The 20,816-nt window shown below is 43.1% G+C and overlaps 2 protein-coding genes across 2 annotated transcripts; both read right to left on the bottom strand.

Annotated features, from left to right (window-relative positions):
- Positions 1 to 1,695: 1,695 nt before the first annotated feature.
- Positions 1,696 to 4,373, bottom strand: LOC118380392 (group XIIA secretory phospholipase A2-like). Its single transcript, XM_035767378.2, has 4 exons — positions 3,985 to 4,373; positions 3,618 to 3,694; positions 3,019 to 3,184; positions 1,696 to 2,131 (listed from the first exon to the last, which is right to left on the bottom strand). Exons 1-4 carry the CDS (start codon positions 4,244 to 4,246, stop codon positions 2,013 to 2,015), a joined length of 624 nt encoding a protein of 207 aa, XP_035623271.2. The 5' UTR covers positions 4,247 to 4,373; the 3' UTR covers positions 1,696 to 2,012.
- A 1,133-nt stretch (positions 4,374 to 5,506) lies between these two features.
- Positions 5,507 to 19,485, bottom strand: LOC118380391 (dnaJ homolog subfamily B member 14). The gene is given in 9 exon segments (XM_052464836.1): positions 5,507 to 6,511; positions 6,960 to 7,132; positions 7,528 to 7,637; positions 8,099 to 8,190; positions 8,384 to 8,506; positions 8,509 to 8,571; positions 9,801 to 9,946; positions 16,568 to 16,751; positions 19,312 to 19,485. Coding segments are annotated over 9 exon segments (1,149 nt in total). The 5' UTR covers positions 19,445 to 19,485; the 3' UTR covers positions 5,507 to 6,386.
- Positions 19,486 to 20,816: the final 1,331 nt, after the last annotated feature.

Raw genomic sequence — 20,816 nt, 5'->3', positions numbered from 1 at the left:
CATGATGCATTTATAAATGATATTCTATTCTTCAAGAATCAATGTGTGCATATCATTAATTTATAAGTTTTAAAAAATGATGTAACTGTTGATTAGCACTTTATGCATGCATTTGCCCAATCCTGATTCGTCCAAATAAACAACAAAAAAACAAATCCAGAAACTACTGGGAGGATTGTAAGTGTTCATCTATACTAAACCCTTTTGTGTAAACTCCCTCTTCATCTATGTAGTCTGGTCTCCTTCACCACCAGCAGTTACCATACCCGGTCTGATGGGCAGTTGCTACTTTAAAAAACAAACATTTATTTAACTAGGCAAGTCAGTTAAGAACAAATTCTTATTTACAATGATGGCCTAGGAACAGTGAGTTAACTGCCTTGTTCAGGGCCAGAACGACAGATGTTTACCGTGTCAGCTTGGGGATTCAATCTTGCAAGCTTTCTGTTACTGGCCCACAGCTCTAACCACTAGGCTACCTACTTAAAGTCCTCAGGACATTTGCACTATTAAGCAAGACTGCCTTCTTGTCTTGTGCACCGGAGGTATGGTGTAGTCTACAATCCATAATTCATCTAGATATGTTAGTGCCACTGAATGAATTGAAATGTTCATGGGAGACTGTTACAGAGTAGTGTAAATGCTTTTTTGGGGCTGGATCATATTGTTGTATGTTTTAATTCTGTAATGTATTGATTGTTACGGCATTTTCGGTCATGTATCCCTTGCTAATTACGTTTTGAGCGGATTTCTCCGTGGGCTTTGAACCGGGCACCTGTCTCACACCCGGGAGGCAGGCCGGTTCCAAAACAAACGCAATCAACTTTCACCCGGTAAAAAAACACTCATTGTCGGGCGCCCGGGCAGATTAATTGAACCCCTCAATGTTGCTCATCAACCACATGTGCATTGACAGATTCTCGCCGTTTCATCTGTCCACATGAATTAGTCCCCGAGAGATTAGTCTGGTGTCAATGAAATGGAGTAGGCTGCCTATGCGTGGGAGGAGAATCAAGTGGCAGTCGTCTTTTCAAGAAAATTACATTAAATATGATTAGACTACAGTTTACTACAGTGTCTGTAAATAAATGATAATGGAAAGAAGTGGACGCTCAACCAACGTTAGTCAAGGTTCAATAATACAAATTATTGAAAAGGCTTAACGCGCGGATAGCCTATGGTGGGCGAACCTTTCATTTTCAATAAATATTATTTAGCCATTTATTTGTCTCTGCCTGCAAATTACCGTCCTAACAGGTAGGCTATACCCTATATGCAAAACGTAGTTCAAGAGAATGTACAAGTGTCCACTCTCATCGTTCTCGCTGCTCATATTCATTATCCACACATGCGAAATAAAGCGGTCTATATAGCCAATGCATGGGCGGAGAAGTGTAACAGTATAACTTTAGTCCGTACCCTCGCCGGGCTCGAACCAGGGACCCTCTGCACACATTGACAACTGACACCAACGAAGCATCGTCAACCATCGCTCCACAAAATCCTCGGCCCTTGCGAGTGACGTCACCGATTGAAACGCTATTAGCGCGCATCACCGCTAACTAGCAAGCCATTTCACATCGGTTACAGAAGTGTAACCAAAACAATACACTTACTGGGCAATATAATGTAGCCATTACCCTCATCACTGTATCATTATGTGCATTATTATCATGTGCATACATTTGTCTTCAATGTCTTCTTACCTTTTATAAACATTCATATTCTCATTCATTCATATTCTCTCTTAATTTATACTTCATATAAATGTGTGGCAGAACAAACAAATGACATACATGACAACAACCACTAAACAACAATTCTACAAAATGATCAAATAGCAATTTAAAAACTCAGATCACCCAACGTTCATTCATTGAGAGCACATCCCTTCACAAGGCTTAGCACATTGTTATCAATGGAAACTTCCACAGCTCTATCCCAAGATACAGTATTGACTTCAATGTTTCTCTGGTGGCTTGACTATTCCAGAATCCCCTCTGGATGGCAGCTCATAGATCCCTCTTGACTTCAAATTTGCATATGCAGGAGTCTCTCTGGCTGTCCATGTAAGGTTTACACCCCATGTGCATGACAGCCTCAAACAGCAGGGTCACAGTATTCTCACACGCTGTATAGAGAGAGACATGGAAACACGACTTGATCATTATATACAGACATATGAAACACACAGAAAAATGAATCAATATCAAATGTTATGTCACGTGCACAGTTTACAGTAGGAATAAAAGGTGCAGTGAAATGCTTGTGCTAGCTCCCTCAACATCGCAGTACTATAATTAAGCAATATGGCCCGAGGTGGTGTGGTATATGGCCAATATTCCACAGCTAAGGGCTGTTCTTATGCACGACACAACACAGCCGTGGTATATTGGCCATACACACAAAAAAAACAAGGTGACTTATTGCTATTATAAACTGGTTACCAACTTAATAGGTGCAGTAAAAATACCAGTTTTTTCATACCCGTTGTATGATATGATATACCACGGCTTTCAGCCAATCAGCATTCAGGACTTGAACCACCCGTTTTCTGTTGCATGCCCTAATATGGATATAGACCTCACTCTAAATTATAGACCTCACCAGAAATGCCATCAGGGGGAGTTGTATGATCTTCCGCACCAGCAAGATTGTTAGACTGGTTAAACCTGACTGAATGCTGAACTCACCAGTGAAGTGAAAGTGAAACAATTGACAATGGTGAGTGCAGGGTTCAGTATGATTTAACCAGGCTACAAGATGGTGGGCACATTATTGAATTAACTGTGAGGAATGCTTGAGTCAAGTCCTGCTCTGTGTTCAACACTGGGAGCATATCAATACATTAATCAGCGTGGTGTTCAATAGGCAACACATGGAAGAAAACAGAAAGAAACAGGGTGGAAGAAAGCAGACAAACTGGCAGAAACTACAATAAGAAACACATTGTCGTGTTCCGCTGTAAAAAGTTTTCTGTTACATGCCCTAATAAACACAACCCAGTTGCCATCTTACCTTGGACACTCTGGGTCAGTCCCAACATCTTCTGTAATCTCCTACAGATGGTCTCCAGGCATTCCTGGAACTCATCGTCACAGTCGTGTTTATCACGGTTACAGGTGTCATAGCAACGGTCGTGCTGGTTACAGCACTTGGTCAAGGACGGGATGCCGATGTCAAACTGTAGAGTAGACAAAAGAGATGACCATTAAATCAATGCTCACAAATATTCAAAGCAATATATAATATGACAGGTGTAATAACATTCCTATAAACAATGGTCCCTGTACAGGGGAGCCGCCCTACTATGGCTGACCCTGTAAAACACATTTCACTGCACATATGTGTGACAATAAAATAAAATACATTTTGTGTGTGTGTGTGTGTGGGGGGGGGGTCTTCATTTCTGGTCCTGAAGAGCCGCAGCTATAGCAATACACTATAGTGTGTGCAGGCGTCACTGTCTGAAACACAGGTCTCTGCTAATCATAAAAAAACATGAGTTGCTAAACCAGGTGGGTTAGTGCTGGACTGGTCTGCACACACTGCACCCCCACAGGACTAATAGGGAAGACCACTGCTATAGATCAAAGTCATACATGACACTAGCTCACCTGGAATCCGAACAGGGGTGACCCACATCCATTGGGTGGGTTTGGTTTGTAACCAGGCCGGGGTTCTGGTTTGTAACCTGCAAGGAAAGAGCAAAGGTAGAGGTGTTCAGAGTTCTTCTTTAATCTTGTTGAGAGAGACGACCTGTTCAGAGAAACTACAGTGTGTGTTGGGGTGGCACTGTACCAGTTTAATGGTTTACAACTCAAGATGGCTACAGTGGTGCTTATCTGCTTTGTTTGTGGAACATAATCACTTTCAACGGAGCTTTTTAATAAATGGCCTGTCTGCATAAGCAAAGTAGTTATGGCCATGTTTTTATTTCCATTACCAACAAGTACTGACTGTGTGTTGCCTGAGAGACCTTACCATCGCTGCATTCATAGTGACACAGTCCATCTTGTCCTCCAAATAAGTCCAGAGCAACGTTGAGGTATTTGTCAATGTTATGGATCCCATTGCGAATGGTTTTTAAAGTCATCCGCCAGTCCGGTGTTTCAGGTTCCTTACTACATGACACACAGCTCAGAAATCCATAGAAAGATAGTAAGCTAACGAGAAAAACCTGGATACAACTGTTATGATGCATGATGACAGCACCGGTGCTAGAAAAGTTGTAATTGGTCGGCATGTGAATCCAAAGTTAAATGACTGCACCAAACGTCGGTAAAAAAAATCATTTCACACTTTCCCAAATGTTACACTATTGGTTCTATTCGGTGTCAACAAATCGCCTGTCATGAAATTCCCTTCCGGGATATGGGATTAGTCACGTGACAGCAATAAACCTATCAGTGCCAATAGATACATGGCACTTACAGTACACGTGGTCACTCAACGCCCACAGATGTTCGAAGTTCATGCATGCCACGAACGAACGTGTATTCATGACCGATTTGATGATATTTACTGAGAAATTTTCTTGCTTTCGATTTTAAGGCAATATTCATCAGTGTAGCACTTAAGTATTTTTACTTAAGTAGTGTTTTCTTTTTTTTGGGGGGGGGTGTATCTGTACTTTTCTAAAGAAAATAATGTACTTTTTACTCCATACATTTTCCGTGACACCCAAAAGTACTTACACTTTGACAGGAAACGGGTCCAATTCACACACATCAGGAGAACATCCCTAGTGCTTCTGATCTGGCAGACTCACTAAACACAAATGCTTCATTTGAAAATTGTCTGTGTGCCCAGTTATGTCAATTTAAAAAGGCAAGAAAAGTGTGCTGGGTTGCTTAATATACATCATTTGAAGTGGTTTATACTATTACTACCTAAGTACATTTTAGCAGTTCCATTTAGTTTTGCTACATTTAAAACCATTTAAATTTAACACCAAATACTTAGTATTTTACTGGGTTACTTACCTTAATAGAAAAGTACAAAAGTATCTTTCCTTTTACTCAAGTATGACAATGGAGTACTTTTCCCACCACTGATCAATACAAGTGATAATCACTGTAGGCCTATAACCTATGTATTTTTCAGAAACACCACAATTCTCATGGACTTCCAGGAAAAACAGCAAAGTCTCCTTTCTAGTAGACTTGTTCAGTTGCATTTCAGTTAAGAATCACAGTACCAACCTGTTTGGGTACCAAGCTGGAGCATGTAGCCATACAAATCCACAACATCTTTTACAAGCCTCATAAATATGGTGAGGCCATATTAGGTTGAGAACAAGGCTTCCTGCAAAACAAGTGAGACTGTATACAAACTACTAGAGTAATGGATCTGTATGCCAGGGAGAATATTATGTGGAGAGAATAGGCCTACAGTCTGAGTACTATGAACACATTTTAAAAGGGTGTTTAACCTGCCCTTCCATCTGCTTCATACACACAATTGCACAAGCTCTTGTGCTCAAACAAATCAAAACTGCTTCTGGTAATAATTTATTGTTTATTCAAATGATTAATCGAGCAATGAAGAAAAACTTGTTTTTCTACTTAAATAACTCCATAAATTTTCAAACATTCAAAATTAAAAATATACAATTGATGAAGATTATGGTTCCGACTTCACATTTTTTCCCAGGCCAAAAAAGTTCAAGTGAGACAGTGGTCATTTCTTCATCTGCGGAATGAACTTCAAGGTCCATGTAACTCCACACAAGGTTCCACTGTGAGTTCCACTGTTCCACTGTGAGTTCCACTGTGGGTTCCACTGTGGTAGCTTGGAAGCATTCTCTGGGTTCCTCACAATACTAGCACTGCTAATGTATGGATTGGAAGGAGGGCAGCATCTCCAGATGAGCCTACAAATCTTTTTTAAGTCAAGCAGGTGAAGTAGTTCTCTAGAGTGAAGAAGACGGTGATTTGCTTGTTACAGCAGAATGCTTGGCGCTTCAATACTCGAGGCACCACCACAATGCCTTCTGCTTTTCCAGTCAGTGTTCATTTCCAGAGTGGGTTCTTATTTCCAGAAAACACAAAAAGACAAGCAAAGAGAAGAGAAAGAAGTTGTGGATCTCAAGTGTTTTGGGAGGTTGGTCTATTCTTCAGTTGGTTCATTGAGATGCAGCAAGGCAGTTCCCAGGGAGGAGGGGGTGGTGAGGAGGATGGAACGATGGGGACTGGGGGAGGGATGGGGACTGGGGGAGGGATGGGGACAACTTAGAACGTCAACGGTAAGGCTAATTATTTGTATTTTTCCTCCTTTCAATCTCCATGGTTTTCCTTAAAAAAAAACATTTACATACATATTATATATCTATTCATATATCTCTTCTAAAAGCGTCCTGTGGGAGCCTGCGGCATCGGGCGGGCTCAGCCCCCTCTGAACAGGTCATTTAGTCTGTCCAGCTCCTTGCAGTTATCCATGGTCATCAGCTCAGCCTTCTTACGCAGGCGGTCGTCCCTGTAGACCTTAGCAGCATACAGCAAGTCTGTTTCTGAGAGAGAAGGGGGAGATGAACAGAAGACTCAGTCAATATCAACAATGTCACACTAAGCTACGTCGAGGGAATGCTTTCGTCACAAAATAGAAGGAAATGAATGCCTGTTTTGTACGAGTAACTTGTATTGCTTTACATGGGGCTAATTTGATTGAAGTCCTCACTGTAATTATACCCTGCAGGGGCTGCGTGCTACGCCACTGCTTATAACTATAAGAAATCTGTGTCAAATCAATTATATCCAGGTCAGAGCTTCAGCTAGGCATTTGGTTTTCTAACTTGGTAGGTACGTGGCTAGATTACAGCAAAGACATTTCATCTCCTCCTGGATCAAGATCCCAATCCCCTAAATTGTTTTAATACTTCTGGTAGTACCTGGTATGGTACAGAAACGGTATGAACATCTGGATAGCGCCCAACTAATAGAGGCATGATGGACACCTACTCGTCTGCCTCTCCTTCCAGCAGTTGTTCCTGACATTAGACACATAGTCCTCCTCCACGTTCTTCTCAATCTTCTGCAGATTGGAGCCCTTGTACTCTGTCTTGAAGTCTCTGTTGACGTAGTAATCCACATGCAGGTTCTCCGTCTGCCGTTTCACCGTCTGCCCCGTGGACCTGGAGAGGACAGAGGACAGGCATCAGGTTACATACGGCTGTTCTGAGAACAGCGAGAAGTATAGCTTTTTATACCTGGTGAAGAGAGGAGGCGATGGGAATGAAAACACACAATAAATGCATCAGTACTTTACTGGTAGGTGTGTCCGTTACATACACCAACCATGTCACCATTGGACAGTATTTTTCAGCACCGAGCATGTGGAACAGGGGTACAGAATTAAAGGCCTGGGCCGTGTTCAGGTGGGAGAAAACGTTTTGAAACGGAGTGGTACCACTTAAATGCATGATGTGTCCAATATGAACACAGATTTTCATTTTCTGTGGCAAAACCTTTAAGTACTGTGATCCATACTGAGCGCGACCCCAGCGTATGTGTGTGTGTGTACACGTACGGTCTGGAGTAGAGGCTGTAGGGGGGGGTAGACACCATCAGTTGGCTCAAGATGGACACCAGGATCAGTACAACGATGGGTATCAGCTGGATAAACATGGAGAACCCTCCCTGGAAAACAGATTACAAAAATCACTAAGCATTCACTTTTGTCCTGCAGCTCAGTTGGTAGAGCATGGCACTTGCGACAGCAGGATAGTGGGTTTGATTCCCAGGATCACCCATACGTAAAATGTATGCACGCATGACTAAGCCACTTGGGATAGAGTCAGCTAAATGGCATATATTACTATTTAATATTTTAAGACATGTACTGTCCTGTTAGTGACTATGCATGTTTACCTGCTTTACTATGTAGCACACCGAAATTAACTAGAGCTCATCCCAGTCAACGTTGGAACGGTTGCGTCCTTCACTAAAACAGAGCCTGCAATATGCTGCCGAGACTCCCATAGCTTGTAGAGGGGGTCTGCTATGGAAGTCTGACCTGAAGTTACCCCAGACTCAGTAGGTATTATATTGACAGTCACAGTATACATCTGGGAGTGTAGATGCCAGACATGCATACATACATACATCCTCCCCCTCTCCTCTGCTCTCTCCCGCCTTTGGTCCGTCTGCTGGCTGTATCGCGCCCTGCCGTTGGTGAACGTGTGGGCAGCCGCTGTGGAGAAGAGGTACCCTGTTAGTGACTCGGCAAAGACTTGCAATACAATACTCATTTAATAAACATTCATGTTTGAGCAAGACAATTGTGTTTAATTGATGTAATGAATTAAGACTTGTTTATTAAACATTGAGACAAACTCTGCAACCACTGGATGAAATTAACTTCAAATTGTATGAGTGTCTCTTACAAGAGGGGAATCCTCCTCCGAAGAACATGTTGAAGAGGTCCTCTGGAGTGATGTCGGCCTCGAAGCCCCGGTGGAAGTCAAACCCTTGGCTGTGGGCGTGGCCAGGGCTGGTCGGCTCCTCTGCCCCGTGAGGTCATACTGCTTTCTCTTGTCTGGGTTGCTAAGCACGGCGTACGCGTTGCCGATCTCTGTTAGAACCACAACACACTCATGGTCAATAAGTGTCACATTAAGTCAGCAAAAAAGTAGACATTGGCTCGGATCCGATGCTCCATTTAACACTGATCTGCAAACTTTACGTCGGGGGGGCCAGACGTAGATACTCTGCCAGTCCTCAATCTATTCCAATTCAATTAGTGGCAGGTCAAAGTTATGCTGCTAACAATGCTGTAGGGACTCACTTGTTCCAGACCCGGTCCGATCAGTGAGGGAAGCAGAAGAAGTCATTTTTGAAAGCTACTTTATTAACCAGAGCTGAGTGAGAGAGACCATTCTAGCAGGTGGGAGGGAGAGACAGCAACCAACCAAGCTGACTGGCACTATAGTAGACTAATAGCTGCCATAGCTCGATTATTTATCATCAAACATGATTACGTAGTGCAGGGGCTTTACTGCATCAAACCGGGAAAAGCTCGTTAAGGTAGGCTGAGGCTGCAGTGCATACGCTTCCTGATCCTACAGTTACAAACAATTCTATTCAGATAAGTAGCAGCCTGCCTACCCATTGGTTATTCGTCTCCTTTAACTCCGTCATTTTAATTCCATTGATTAGATATCTCCTAACTTTTGCCACACACGGAGTAAGGCTCGATGGCTGTAGCCCATTGCCACTTTGATGACTAATGATTGGCCAACAACCTGCACCCGCCACTCGTGAAAACAAGAGCAGCAGCATAAATTATAAAATTTCTCTCCCTCTACTGCAGCAGTTGCATTCGGATTTGTACCTTCCGGACAAGTTGGTTAAATTTACACATACCCGAGACCTATGTCAATCATATATGATCTGACCCAGACCTGTGACTCGCCCGGGTCCTGAAATAGAGTACAGGTGGATCCGTGAAGACCTGTAGCCTACATTACAGCCACATTTTTATTTATTTAACTTGGCAAGTCAGTTAAGAACAAATTCTTATTTTCAATGACGGCCTAGGAACAGTGGGTTAACTGCCTGTCCAGGGGCAGAACGACAGATATGTACCTTGTTGCAAGTTCAAATCCCCAAGCTGACCTTTAAGTTACTAGTCCAACACTCTAACCACTAGGCTACCCTGCCGCCCCTGTAGATGCCAGACATGCATACCTCTCCCCTCCCCTCTGCTCTCTCCCGTCTTTGGTCCATCTGCTGGCTGTATCGCGCCCTGTGATACATGTGATTGGCACCGAACACAAAAACAATGCATGTGAAACTTCTTACTTTTGAAGGCCTCTGTAGCTCCAGGGGCTTGGTTTTTGTCTGGGTGGAACTTGAGTGCTAGTTTCCTGTAGGCTTTCTTCAGCTCCTCCTCATTGGCCTCCTTGCTGGTGCCCAGGACTTCATAGTAGTCCTTACACCGCTTTATCCTTTAAGAGAGATGACAGTGAGTGATTCATCAGGGCTATGTTACACATGTCCAGGAAACAGATAGACCACCAATGCAGTGGATCTAATTAATCATGAGGGTTGTAGCACAGATCACATTTGGCCCAAAAGCAATACAAAAAAACTCTAATTGATACGTTTTGCTTCAAGAACTAGTGTTTGGAAAGTATCTAGGTTGTGCCTTTACATTTAGAGAAAATAAACATCCAAGTGAATAATTTTCACTTCTGGTATGTTTCGCAAGCGTTCCAGGAAGTCTGCAATGTTGCACCTCTGGGTTTAGAAAACTGTGCTCCTGGAGTACCATTTGAAACCACAAGAGGGCAAATCAACATTGGTGGCAGAACAGAGCAGGAGAGTTCAAACGCAATACACAGAGTCGATTGCATGACCTGCAGAAGAGAGATTGCCTCCAGTCTCCAAGGAGAACCACCTGAGATACTTGCCAGACTGTTACATTAACATTCAATTAGAATAATCAAATATATGCTGATGTCACTGTGTACCTTTCAATTGGAGGTTAAACCCTACATTGCATGTAGGCCTGTTTTAACAAAAATACAGGTTAGTCTCTAAACAAACACAGCATCTTAGTAAAGAAACATACCTTCGTATGCTCTTTACAATGGGACTAGATGTTGGTCAGGCCTACCAAGCACTATGTGAGTGTTGCCATAACGAGATGCGTCACAGCTCTCTTTTGTCTCACTCTCTCAGTCCCTCGCCCTTCCCCTCTCACTGGCCTTATGGGCACCTTGCCGAGTCTGAGGTTCCCATAGGGGTAGTATGGTGCGTAAAACACTGCAGTGTCCTCATTGAGCAGTTGATTAACGGCCCACACACACACACACACACACACACACACACACATGGCACAAATGGCACAAAACCGACCACAACAAGCCACCCAAACAGCTCTGCCATGAAAGACTTGCATACAAATACACAGACAACCAGTCTGCTGTATTTAGCTCAGCAAACACTGCAAATATTCCACAGGCTTCAACTTCAAACCCAACTACAAAATGTTGAGCTGAGTAAGTGTTTCAACAGCAGCCTTCTCTACATAAAAAGTGTGTTATTGGCTGGCTCATAGTACAGTAGAGAAGTTTAACCCCTCTGAGTACACCACATTGGACTGGGGGATTATGAGTGATCCTGTAGGTCAACTGCAGGGTTAATTAACGAACCATAAAGATGCTAGAGAAAACAAAACACGGAGCCCAATAGAACCATCTAACTGCCGTCAGACGACCTCGCTAGGGGAAGGTGGTGGAGGCCTAGGCTACACTCGGCCCATTATTAGCAACACTTCTGTTCAGCAGGGACATCAGTCGCTCGGAGCTCCCAGTCCCAGCCACCTACCCTGGCCTATGGGGACAGCGATGATGAAACAGTGACACAGAAAGAGAGGTGTTTAACAAGAACTCTCAAGGGAGATCATTCTAGAACACCCCTCCCCCCCACGGTTGGTATGATTCAGGGTCCAACAACAGTGGCCAAAGACCCATACTAGCTGCCATACTATTTAGCACGTACCGTTCAGTAAAAAGTGTGCAGTGTGTCACAACACAGTAGTGGCTACTGATTGGCCGAGTGGGTGGGGCTGCATGCGGGTCCATTCCCCCCCAAATTCAACAGAAATGAATCGCATTAACCAACCTGATAATAGCCAATTTGATTAATTTCTCGAAACAGGAAGGGAGTTATAGTCTCTCTATAACCAGCCTCAGTAGGCCTATCACATTCAACCTATACTGCAGTAGAGCATACAGTCCAGTGGTGTATAACTCACTCCATTTATAGCCTAGTGTCTGCTGTTTGTTCTTCTTCTGTTGAATTAAGAGCTGGACAACCAGGTGAGGGGAGTTCCTTACTAATCAGTGACCATTAATCAAGTACAAGGGAGAAGTGAAAACCCAGTCACTCGGCCCTCAAAGGAATGAGTTTGACATATGTTATATCTCTCATTTAAAAAGGACTGAAGACAGAAACAGATCATTTAGTTCAATTTCAAAATATTTGTGAAATCAAAGTGCTGTAGCATATATACATTAAATTAAATGGTGTAGTACACACACAAGAACTTAAATGTTCAAATCAAAAGCCTATTGAACAGAAGAAGAAAAAACTGTCAGGTGAATCACAAATTCAGAACCGCTGGACAGTAACAAAGCACTGATCATTGGGAACAAGATCTGAATGACTGCTAAGGCTTGATCCATCAATTAAATAGTTTGTTTTGTAGGCTACCTATCTATGTTCAAATCAAAAGGCCTGATTAACATAACATCAATAATGCAGCCACATCCCGAATCCCTAGTGCAGACACATTGACAAAAGATGGTTTATTATTTAGTTTAAAAGCGCTGATGGCCAAGAGAACAAGAAACGGAGAAGCTAGAAATTCCATATTTGAAACGCCACGCAGAAGCTTCACTATTTAGCATCTTCCCAAATAAGTAGCTTTGTTAAGGCCCAAGTTCTCTTCAAGTAGCCAATCCCTTGCAGCCCACCTTCCAATGTATCGTGCGCACCGAATGCAACTAGATGAGCCGAAATGAGTATAACATCCTGGCACTTAAACCATAGCTTATTTTAACATTTCTCACGATCCCCCCCCCCCCCAAAAAAAAGTCTAACGACAGCTGTAATCTGGAAAATCTCATTTTTACATCAACAAATAACCTTCAATTCATAGCCTTTTCATCTCTTATCAAAAGAACCCAATACATACATTTACTCAGTAAAATTATATTTCTCAAATGATTCTCAGCAACAATTGTATATTGTCACAAATAATAAACTAGTCCCCCCGTAATTATAAAAAAAAAAAAAAAAGGGTTGATTTTGGGCGACGACACTGACCTAGACGTTGAATACCACTGCTTTAAACCAGGGTGGGCATCTGGACACAATGATCGTTTAACATCACCTGACCTTCACCTGTTCCACCGCAAACAATCTCACAAGTATCAGACACTAAACTCCCAGCTAATATCTAATCAACGCAACATTATCCCACCCTGGTTATCCACTATTAACAAACAATTGTTTCATTTGTATTATTATTATTTTTTTTTTTAAACAAGGCAATATCTGCCAATTCATTTCCAGCAATATTGCCTGTGTGTCTATGTGGTGCGTGAGTTTATCACTGTGTGTAGCCAGTGGATGTCATAACTGTCTTGTGGGTTTCCATAAATACAGTCCCCAAAACCATCACTTAAACATTAACTGCAAAGATCAGAATGACTACTAAGGCTTGATCCATAAATTAAATAGTTTTAGTTTTGTAAGCTAGGCTACCTATCCACATGTTCAAATTAAAAGTATATCATGAGTAAGTATATCATTTATATCTATTATTTCTCATTTGCAAACTTTGCCATGAAATGAGTAGTAGAGAACCATCGCTAGACCGGCACGTCATAGATGGCAAATTCCCCAATCACTAGATGCATAAATTAAAACGCCAAAAGCGCAATTACAATTTTTAAAATAGTCTTGAGATGTGATTTAAGCATTCACATGGACTCAGAACATCCCATTCCGTTGGTTGTCTATGAACAAAAATAATTTTAAGAGTGAAAAATTTAACAGAACATAATTTGGGGAAAATAGTCCATTTATTTTGGGAGCGGAATCACAGATTTTATAGGGCCCCCCTTAGAGTTGTTTATTAACCATTATAAACTGGGTGGTTTGAGCCCTGAATTCTGATTGACTGAAAGCCGTGGTATATCAGAAAGTATACAAAGAGATGTTACTGTTATAACTACTTTGGTAACCAGTTTATAAGAGCAATAAGGCACCTCGGGGGTTTGTGGTATATGGCCAATATACCATGGCTAAAGGCTGTGTCCAGACACTCCACGTTGTGTCGTGCTAAGAACAGCCCTTAGCCGTGGTATATTCGCCATCTACCACACCTCCTCAGCCCTTATTGCTTAATTATTTTTACCAGATATATTGACAGAAAACAGAACACTACTTTCTCTCTTACACTAAGGACCAGGGAAGAGAGTTGCAGGGGAGAGAAGAATGTGCCCATTTGATAGCTAGAAAATAAAATACACCTTGCGCTGCTGATTTAAAAAAAAAAAATAGCTCTCATGCTAGTGTAACGGATGTGAAACGGCTAGCTTAGTTAGCGGTGCGCGCTAAATAGCGTTTCAATCGGTGGCGTCACTTGCTCTGAGACCTTGAATTAGTAGTTCCCCTTGCTCTGCGCGGCTTTCGTGGAGTGATGGGTAACGATGCTTCGTGGGTTACTGTTGTTGATGTGTGCAGAGGGTCCCTGGTTCGCGCCCGGGTATGGGCGAGGGGACGGTCTAAAGTTATACTGTTACACTAGAAAAGGTTGGAGACACCTGATCCACAGGTTAGTAAAAGGGTTTGAGAGGACATGGATTTCAGAGCCCAGGCGTAAGGCATGGGGGTCTTACCATGGTAAAAGACTAGGGGATCAGGCTAGTACAGGTTAGCCTAATTGGAAACGTGTTCAGGATGTTGTTTAGTTCATTCTGGACTAGCTGGCGTGGCTCACCATATCTGGCCTTCAGGGCCTGGAGAGCTGCAGTGTATGGTGTTGCGGAGTGCATAAAGGATTGGGCCAGCCTGTATGCACTGGGAAACCGTAAATGATCCATTAGTACTTGGTATTTGTAGCGTTCTGACAGATGACTGAATACCCTGTAGGCTCTCCAATGCCATTTCCAAAAGGACAAATTCACTATCCTTTCCGCTCTCAAAGTATGGCAGTTTGGGTCTGGGAATTCCATAGGCTGAGGCTACTAGAAGATTCATAATGTTAGCTCCCTCTTCTGGTTGCATGAAGGATAACCCCGGGACTTCTGATGAACCCACTGTGGCCTCATTGGGCCGGTCCCCTACTGTCCCAGACCCTCCATTGGTGGCAGCCGGAATTGGGTGAGAGCCCTCCCACCTGATGTTTGAGGACTGGCCTGGCCCTGGACGAGAGGAACGATTTGCCGTGGTTGGTAATTGGCGGAAAAGCAAAGAAGTGATGCTTTGTCCAGATGTGGGAATGCTAACTTGTGTCACTGGCATAGAGGGCTTTGGTGGAGTGGCCTGTCTCCGGGGACTGTATGCCATGGGGTACCAGAGGGGCAGATTGGGAAAGAAAGGCAGACAGGTTAGGTCCATGTGGAGGGGTGGTCAGGTAAACTCCCTGTTCGTTCCTCTCCAGGAAGGATGAGACCATCCGTGCCTCCTCCAAATCCCTTCTGGCTTGACAGTGCAGTCGCTGCTGTGCCAGGTCCTTGGCAATGAATTCCCGTTCCTGTAGAGCTCTACGGGCCTGCACATCCAATTGGTGACATCGTTCGTCAGCCTGTCGTTCCTGCTCAATCTGACGCTCAATTTCCTCCAAAGCTAATAGTTTCATCCTGTCTTGTAGGACAGCGGTCTGTGAATCGCTGAGGGCTAGTGAATGGCGGCTGCCATGGCCACTTCCAAAGGGGTATCCACTGGTCAAACTTCCACTCCGTCAAGAGTGCTTCACGATTTCCCATTAGTTTTTAAGGGGTGAGCGGAGCCTGCCTCAGGAAGCTGGTCGACCTGTGTTGTGGGAGTCACCTCCATGGGTTCTTCCTGTAGACCACTTTCCTGCTCCAAAGCAGTTTCCGGTCCTTGGCTCAAAAGGGATGGTTGATGGCTGAAACGTATAGTTGATCCATCAACACTGTGAGCTCTGGTGGGCTTGCCCTTTGATGTCAGAAACTCGACCACATAATCTTTAAGATAACCAGGTGCTGGCCTGGTTCTTCTGGTGCTGCTGGTGGTTGAGGATGAAGCCTTTGTTGCTTTAGGCTTAGCTCCTGGATATTTCCTTTGTTCCAAGACCTTTCCCTCAGCTGCTCTCTCTCCTCCTCTTCCTTCCAGTGGAGACAGTTCTTCCCTCTCCGCCTCCATTTCACCTGTCTTTGGTTCAGTCATCATCCGGTTCGAAGGACCGGTTACTGTCAGAATGTTAAGCATAAAGCACTGACTAATGGTCCCTCGATTGAGACAGAATGACTGAGTACATGGGTTAATTATTTTTGGTGAGAAGGATATACTTCCAGTTTCATCTAAAATACATCTGATTTGTGTGAGAGCATGCTCACATGACGTGTGACAGATCCTTATCAATTTCCTGTTGTGAGAAGAACCAATCAGGTTAATAAAAAAATGTAACTTATGATCTATTTTACACACACATGCAACAGGAAATTCAGGTGAGTAGGGGAATTTACAATCCACCATTTCCTCATCTTAACAGGTAGCCATACGAAAAAAAGAACACCCAAGTGTCAAGTCTCCTAAATTCACATTGATTACAAAAACTCAGGGTCAACAACCCCAAACAGGCTGAAAGTGGCTCTCCCGCCCTAATCGCCACATGAGAATGCACCAGAGTGAAGCAACACAACTACACACAGGCCTGCATGCTGCACACATGAAAAGTGGGACAGAGGATCGTACCATACGGCCGTCAGGGAGGGCGGAACAGAGATTTTACAAACAGATAGCCAATCCCAAACAGATTACGCGAGTGAGCAATCAAGTGGAAAAAAAGTCAAAAGCCTCCTGCTCACCTCTGCACTCCTTCCACCTGGTCCTTGGTGAAGCCCTTGGTGCTGGGCTCGCCCCCTCCGGCCTCCTGGTCCTGCCCACCAGCCCGGGCCTTGGTGCTCTCCGAGGAGCTGTCTGTAGTACGCTGTCTGCAGTGCGTGCCATTCCCCGCAGAGCTGCCGTTCCTCGTCAAGGTGTCCAACAAGGCTAGGAGGGAAGAGAGAGATGAAGAGAGAGAGAAGACAGAACAAAGCATGACGTGGCACATTCAGAAAGAGAGACAAAGCTAAGCACTTCAAAGGCAAATTTCACAGAACCAGATTAAAGACGGGTCCTCGGCTAAAAAGCGTTCTCATTTTCAATCGAAAGTGTTTTTTTAGTCAAGGACTAGTCTTAATCTGGTTCTGGAAAACTGGCACTCAATCTTACAGGGCGAAACACTAGGCTCTTGAAAGTCAGACCACCATGCAAGGGAACATCAGCGGTTCACACAGAAACTAAGGTTACATTGTTCCCAGCATCCAGTTGGCTTCCATAGACGAGCTGTAGTGGAGATCTGGTCATGCTTCCATGAGAGCCGCAGGCGAATATACACAGCTCTGGTTGCTCAATGAGAATGTGCTAAGCTTTTCCAATGACACAAAGCAGCGCTCTGTGTCAGTCTACCCATGACCACTGCAGCAGCAGCCTAAGCAACAGCCCGAGTATACTGCCTAGTGCATCGCTGTTCTCTCTGGCAGCACCCTGACTGTGCAATACAGCTCTGCAATTAGTGTGAAAGTTTACACAGGTAACTGAACACTATGTTGGATCGACACGCCAGAGTGAGAATACTGGCATGTCGGGAAAGATACTCATCTTAATGGTTGAAGTGGTAAATGTATTATTGCATGACACTGAACTGAAGACGGTGGCTGTTTTTCTTCAATCAAGATGCAATCTTCTTGAATCCTCAGAATCCACTATTCTTTCTTGTTGGGAGGTAATGAAATAAATAAAAACTGAAATTAAAAAGTGAATAGGATGATGGTTTTCCCTGGCCCACTGCCCTGTCATTCCTTACCGTGGCCCCAGCTTAGCTCTGGCTTATGCACTACCATTGTTCCCTCAGCTCTGGGTCAATCATTCAATTAAGGGATTGAGGTGGACAAGCCTGTTCATCCCTCTAACCTGATCCTGCACGAGCCACGTTACCTCTTCTGCGCTCAATGGAATCCCTACAAACACCTTCTCGTCCTGCACGAGCCACGTTACCTCATCTGCTGACAGTGGAATCCCTACAAACCCCCTTACCTCATCCTGCAAGAGCCACATTACCTCCATTTCCAAAAAATGATTCTCAGCAGAAGTTGAGACCTCCACTTTCCTACTTCCTTCCATTTTTTATATTGAATAAGGCATTGGTGAGGAAGAGCTCGCAAGTAAGCATTTCACTGTACTGTTTGCACCTGCTGTATCCCATGAACATTACCAACTAAACATTGATTTGAGTGAGGTGAATAGGCTGCTATAGCCATCTCCTTGGTGACCATTTTAAACACTTTAACCAAACCTTGAGTATTCACTACAACTAAATGTTCCTAGTGAATGTAAACGGTCATGTTTAACTGCATGATGTGAGAGTTAAGCCAACATGAGGAATAATTGCTGTCAACTGTCACATAGCCAACCGTTCAGCTAATATGTGTTCTATTATATATGGCTGCTGTGGAAATTGCCATTTACCTTCATAACAAGGTAAATATGTCTCCTGCCTGACATACTAGTATTGACCATTTCAGAAGCTTTTAAATATGATTGGTAGGTGGCAGGCTGCACAAATGACCATAATGCAAGCAGCCTCTTGCAAGCACACGATTCACTCACAAAACATACAAGTGTTTGATTACAGACAAGCACTTTTCAACAGACAAAGCAATGAATTACAAAACATCACGGCAGCTGAGAGCAATAAGCAGATCAATTGCTTATGGCCCGAGGTAGCTGCTGGATCATCACCATGTATCAATACAACCACAGCCAGGCATGGCTTGTGTCCGGCTAGTTAGCCAAGTCCCTTACTAAGCTAGTATCAGGCCTACATTGATACCCATTTTAAAATTACATTTCTGTAATGGGGACACTGGAAACAACCCCTAGCTGGCTAACTAACTGGTGCATAGGCATCACTTGCTTAGTCAGTTGACCTTGTTATTGCGAAATACCATACATGTGGGGAGACAACATCCCAGATGGGGAACTTCGCTCCACTGACCACATAATGCAAAACTGAATTAGTTGGCAATCCAACATTTAGCTAGCTCATATAGACTAGCTAAAGTTTGTAAATGATAGTTAGCAATAGCTTTGCCAATTGGCTAGTTAGCATAGCCAGTCCACATTCGCCACTGAGCTAAAACATAACTATAAAATGAAACATAGCTTGTCAAGTGAGACATTTAACCGTGGATGTCAACCTTATCAAATCAACAAAATGGGCTAAGAAATGGCTAACGTCAAGTAGTTAGCGACATAGTACACACTGATAGCATGCTAACGTTAGTTAGCAATTTAAAGAAACGTCACTTCTTCCTTTGCCCTGAGCAGTTTAAAGCGTTAATGACGTTACTTAACCATTTCATCACGTATTCGTTTAAGTATTATCCGTGCATTGCAAGTGACAATATTCCAAGGCAAGTTCCCAAATCGTATTTTAAATCGGTGTTTAATGTGTAACGGGCTAACTAACGTGGCTAATGAACGGAAATATGGTAACGTAGATATTTACCTTTCGCTTTGTAGGTTGGAAAGAGCTTCTCTGCTTTGTTTAAGAATTTCACCGCCTTGTCTTTGTCTCCTGCTTCAAGAGCTTTAGTGGCTATATTTATACATTTTTCTGCTTCGTCTCTGTTCCCTTCCATCTTTCTTCCTCCCCCCGGCTCTCAGCTGACAGTAGTGATGGGTAGTTCGCGAACGAACGGATCTTTTTGGTGAACGTCGGGAACCGAATCAGTGAAAGTCGTTTATTTGGCTCCCTGATTTAAATACTGCTACAACAGCTTTTTTTTATTTACATCAAGATATTATTTAAAATCATAGTATTCATACAACACAATTATATATTTTACCCCCCCCCCCCCACCGGCAATCAGATAGCATATCAAATAAATCATGAGGAAAAACTAGTAAAATGAATAATATATAGTAAATCTACTGAACAATACATCATATAGACCCAGAAAAAGTGACAAATTATTGATACTCTCATGAATGTAAAGACGCGTTGGTTAAGACTTCAGAAATGTCCGCTGCTGCTTTTTTCCATGTGTCCAAAGTGGACACCTTGGCCCTGTGGATACTGGTGTTGCTACTGCTTTTGATCTCAAAAAGTTTTTTTGCAGATAATTATTTTGTAATTTATCTAAAGAGGGTGAATCTTCCCTGCAGAAACAAAGTGGGCATGTCAAACTGGTCCATGCAACAAAAACAATTCAGCGCCATCTAATAATCCAGCCAGGTAAACATTTATTTGGAGGTGCATTTCCTGATTTGACATAATGGGAGCCTACCTTTTGGGCTTTAAATTGGAAATGTGTTATTTTTTCACTGGTTCTAGTGTTACATTTCTAAAATGTTCAACTTCATATTCATAATCTCCAGCACCACACTAACATATGTGAAAACACAGTGTTTATGTTTTGCAGTCAAAAAGATTGGAAACACATCTTCCTATGACGTTAACCAATTAGACAATTAGTAGGCACCACTTACTAATAATTGGTCAAGCACATCAATGATGTCACTGGAAACACTTACCTTCCTTTATCCATTAAACATAGACACGTGCTGTCATTTTCACATATGTTGATGTAGGGGTGGTGCTGAAGATGAATCTGAAGTAAAATAAAATACAAAAAAGTTGAACTCACCTTCAAGCATTTTTACCAGAGCCGTTTGGGGGCCAAATGAGTCGGCTCTTTTACGTGACGGAGCCAAATGATTCGGCTCACCGAAAATACTCGAGAAGCGTCATCGCAAAACACATCTGAACGTTCGGAGCAGCACTTTCGTCAGTGATCATCGGACGCTGCAATTATTCTGATCTCATTTAGTGGGGTTGTTCTGGATTTCTCAATATTAGAGCATGACTTCCAACCCACTGAAATATACACTACATAACAATGTGGACACCTGCTCGTCAAACCTCATTCCAAAATCATGGGCATTAATATAGCGATGGTCCCGTTGCTGCTATAACAGCCTCTACTCTTCTGGGAAGGCTTTCTATTAGAT

The sequence above is a fragment of the Oncorhynchus keta genome, chromosome 16 (genome assembly GCF_023373465.1).
Source record: "Oncorhynchus keta strain PuntledgeMale-10-30-2019 chromosome 16, Oket_V2, whole genome shotgun sequence".
NCBI classification, from domain to species: Eukaryota; Metazoa; Chordata; class Actinopteri; order Salmoniformes; family Salmonidae; genus Oncorhynchus; species Oncorhynchus keta.
The sequence above is the reverse complement of the archived record's forward strand: the minus strand, read 5'-3'. Positions and strand labels throughout refer to the sequence as shown.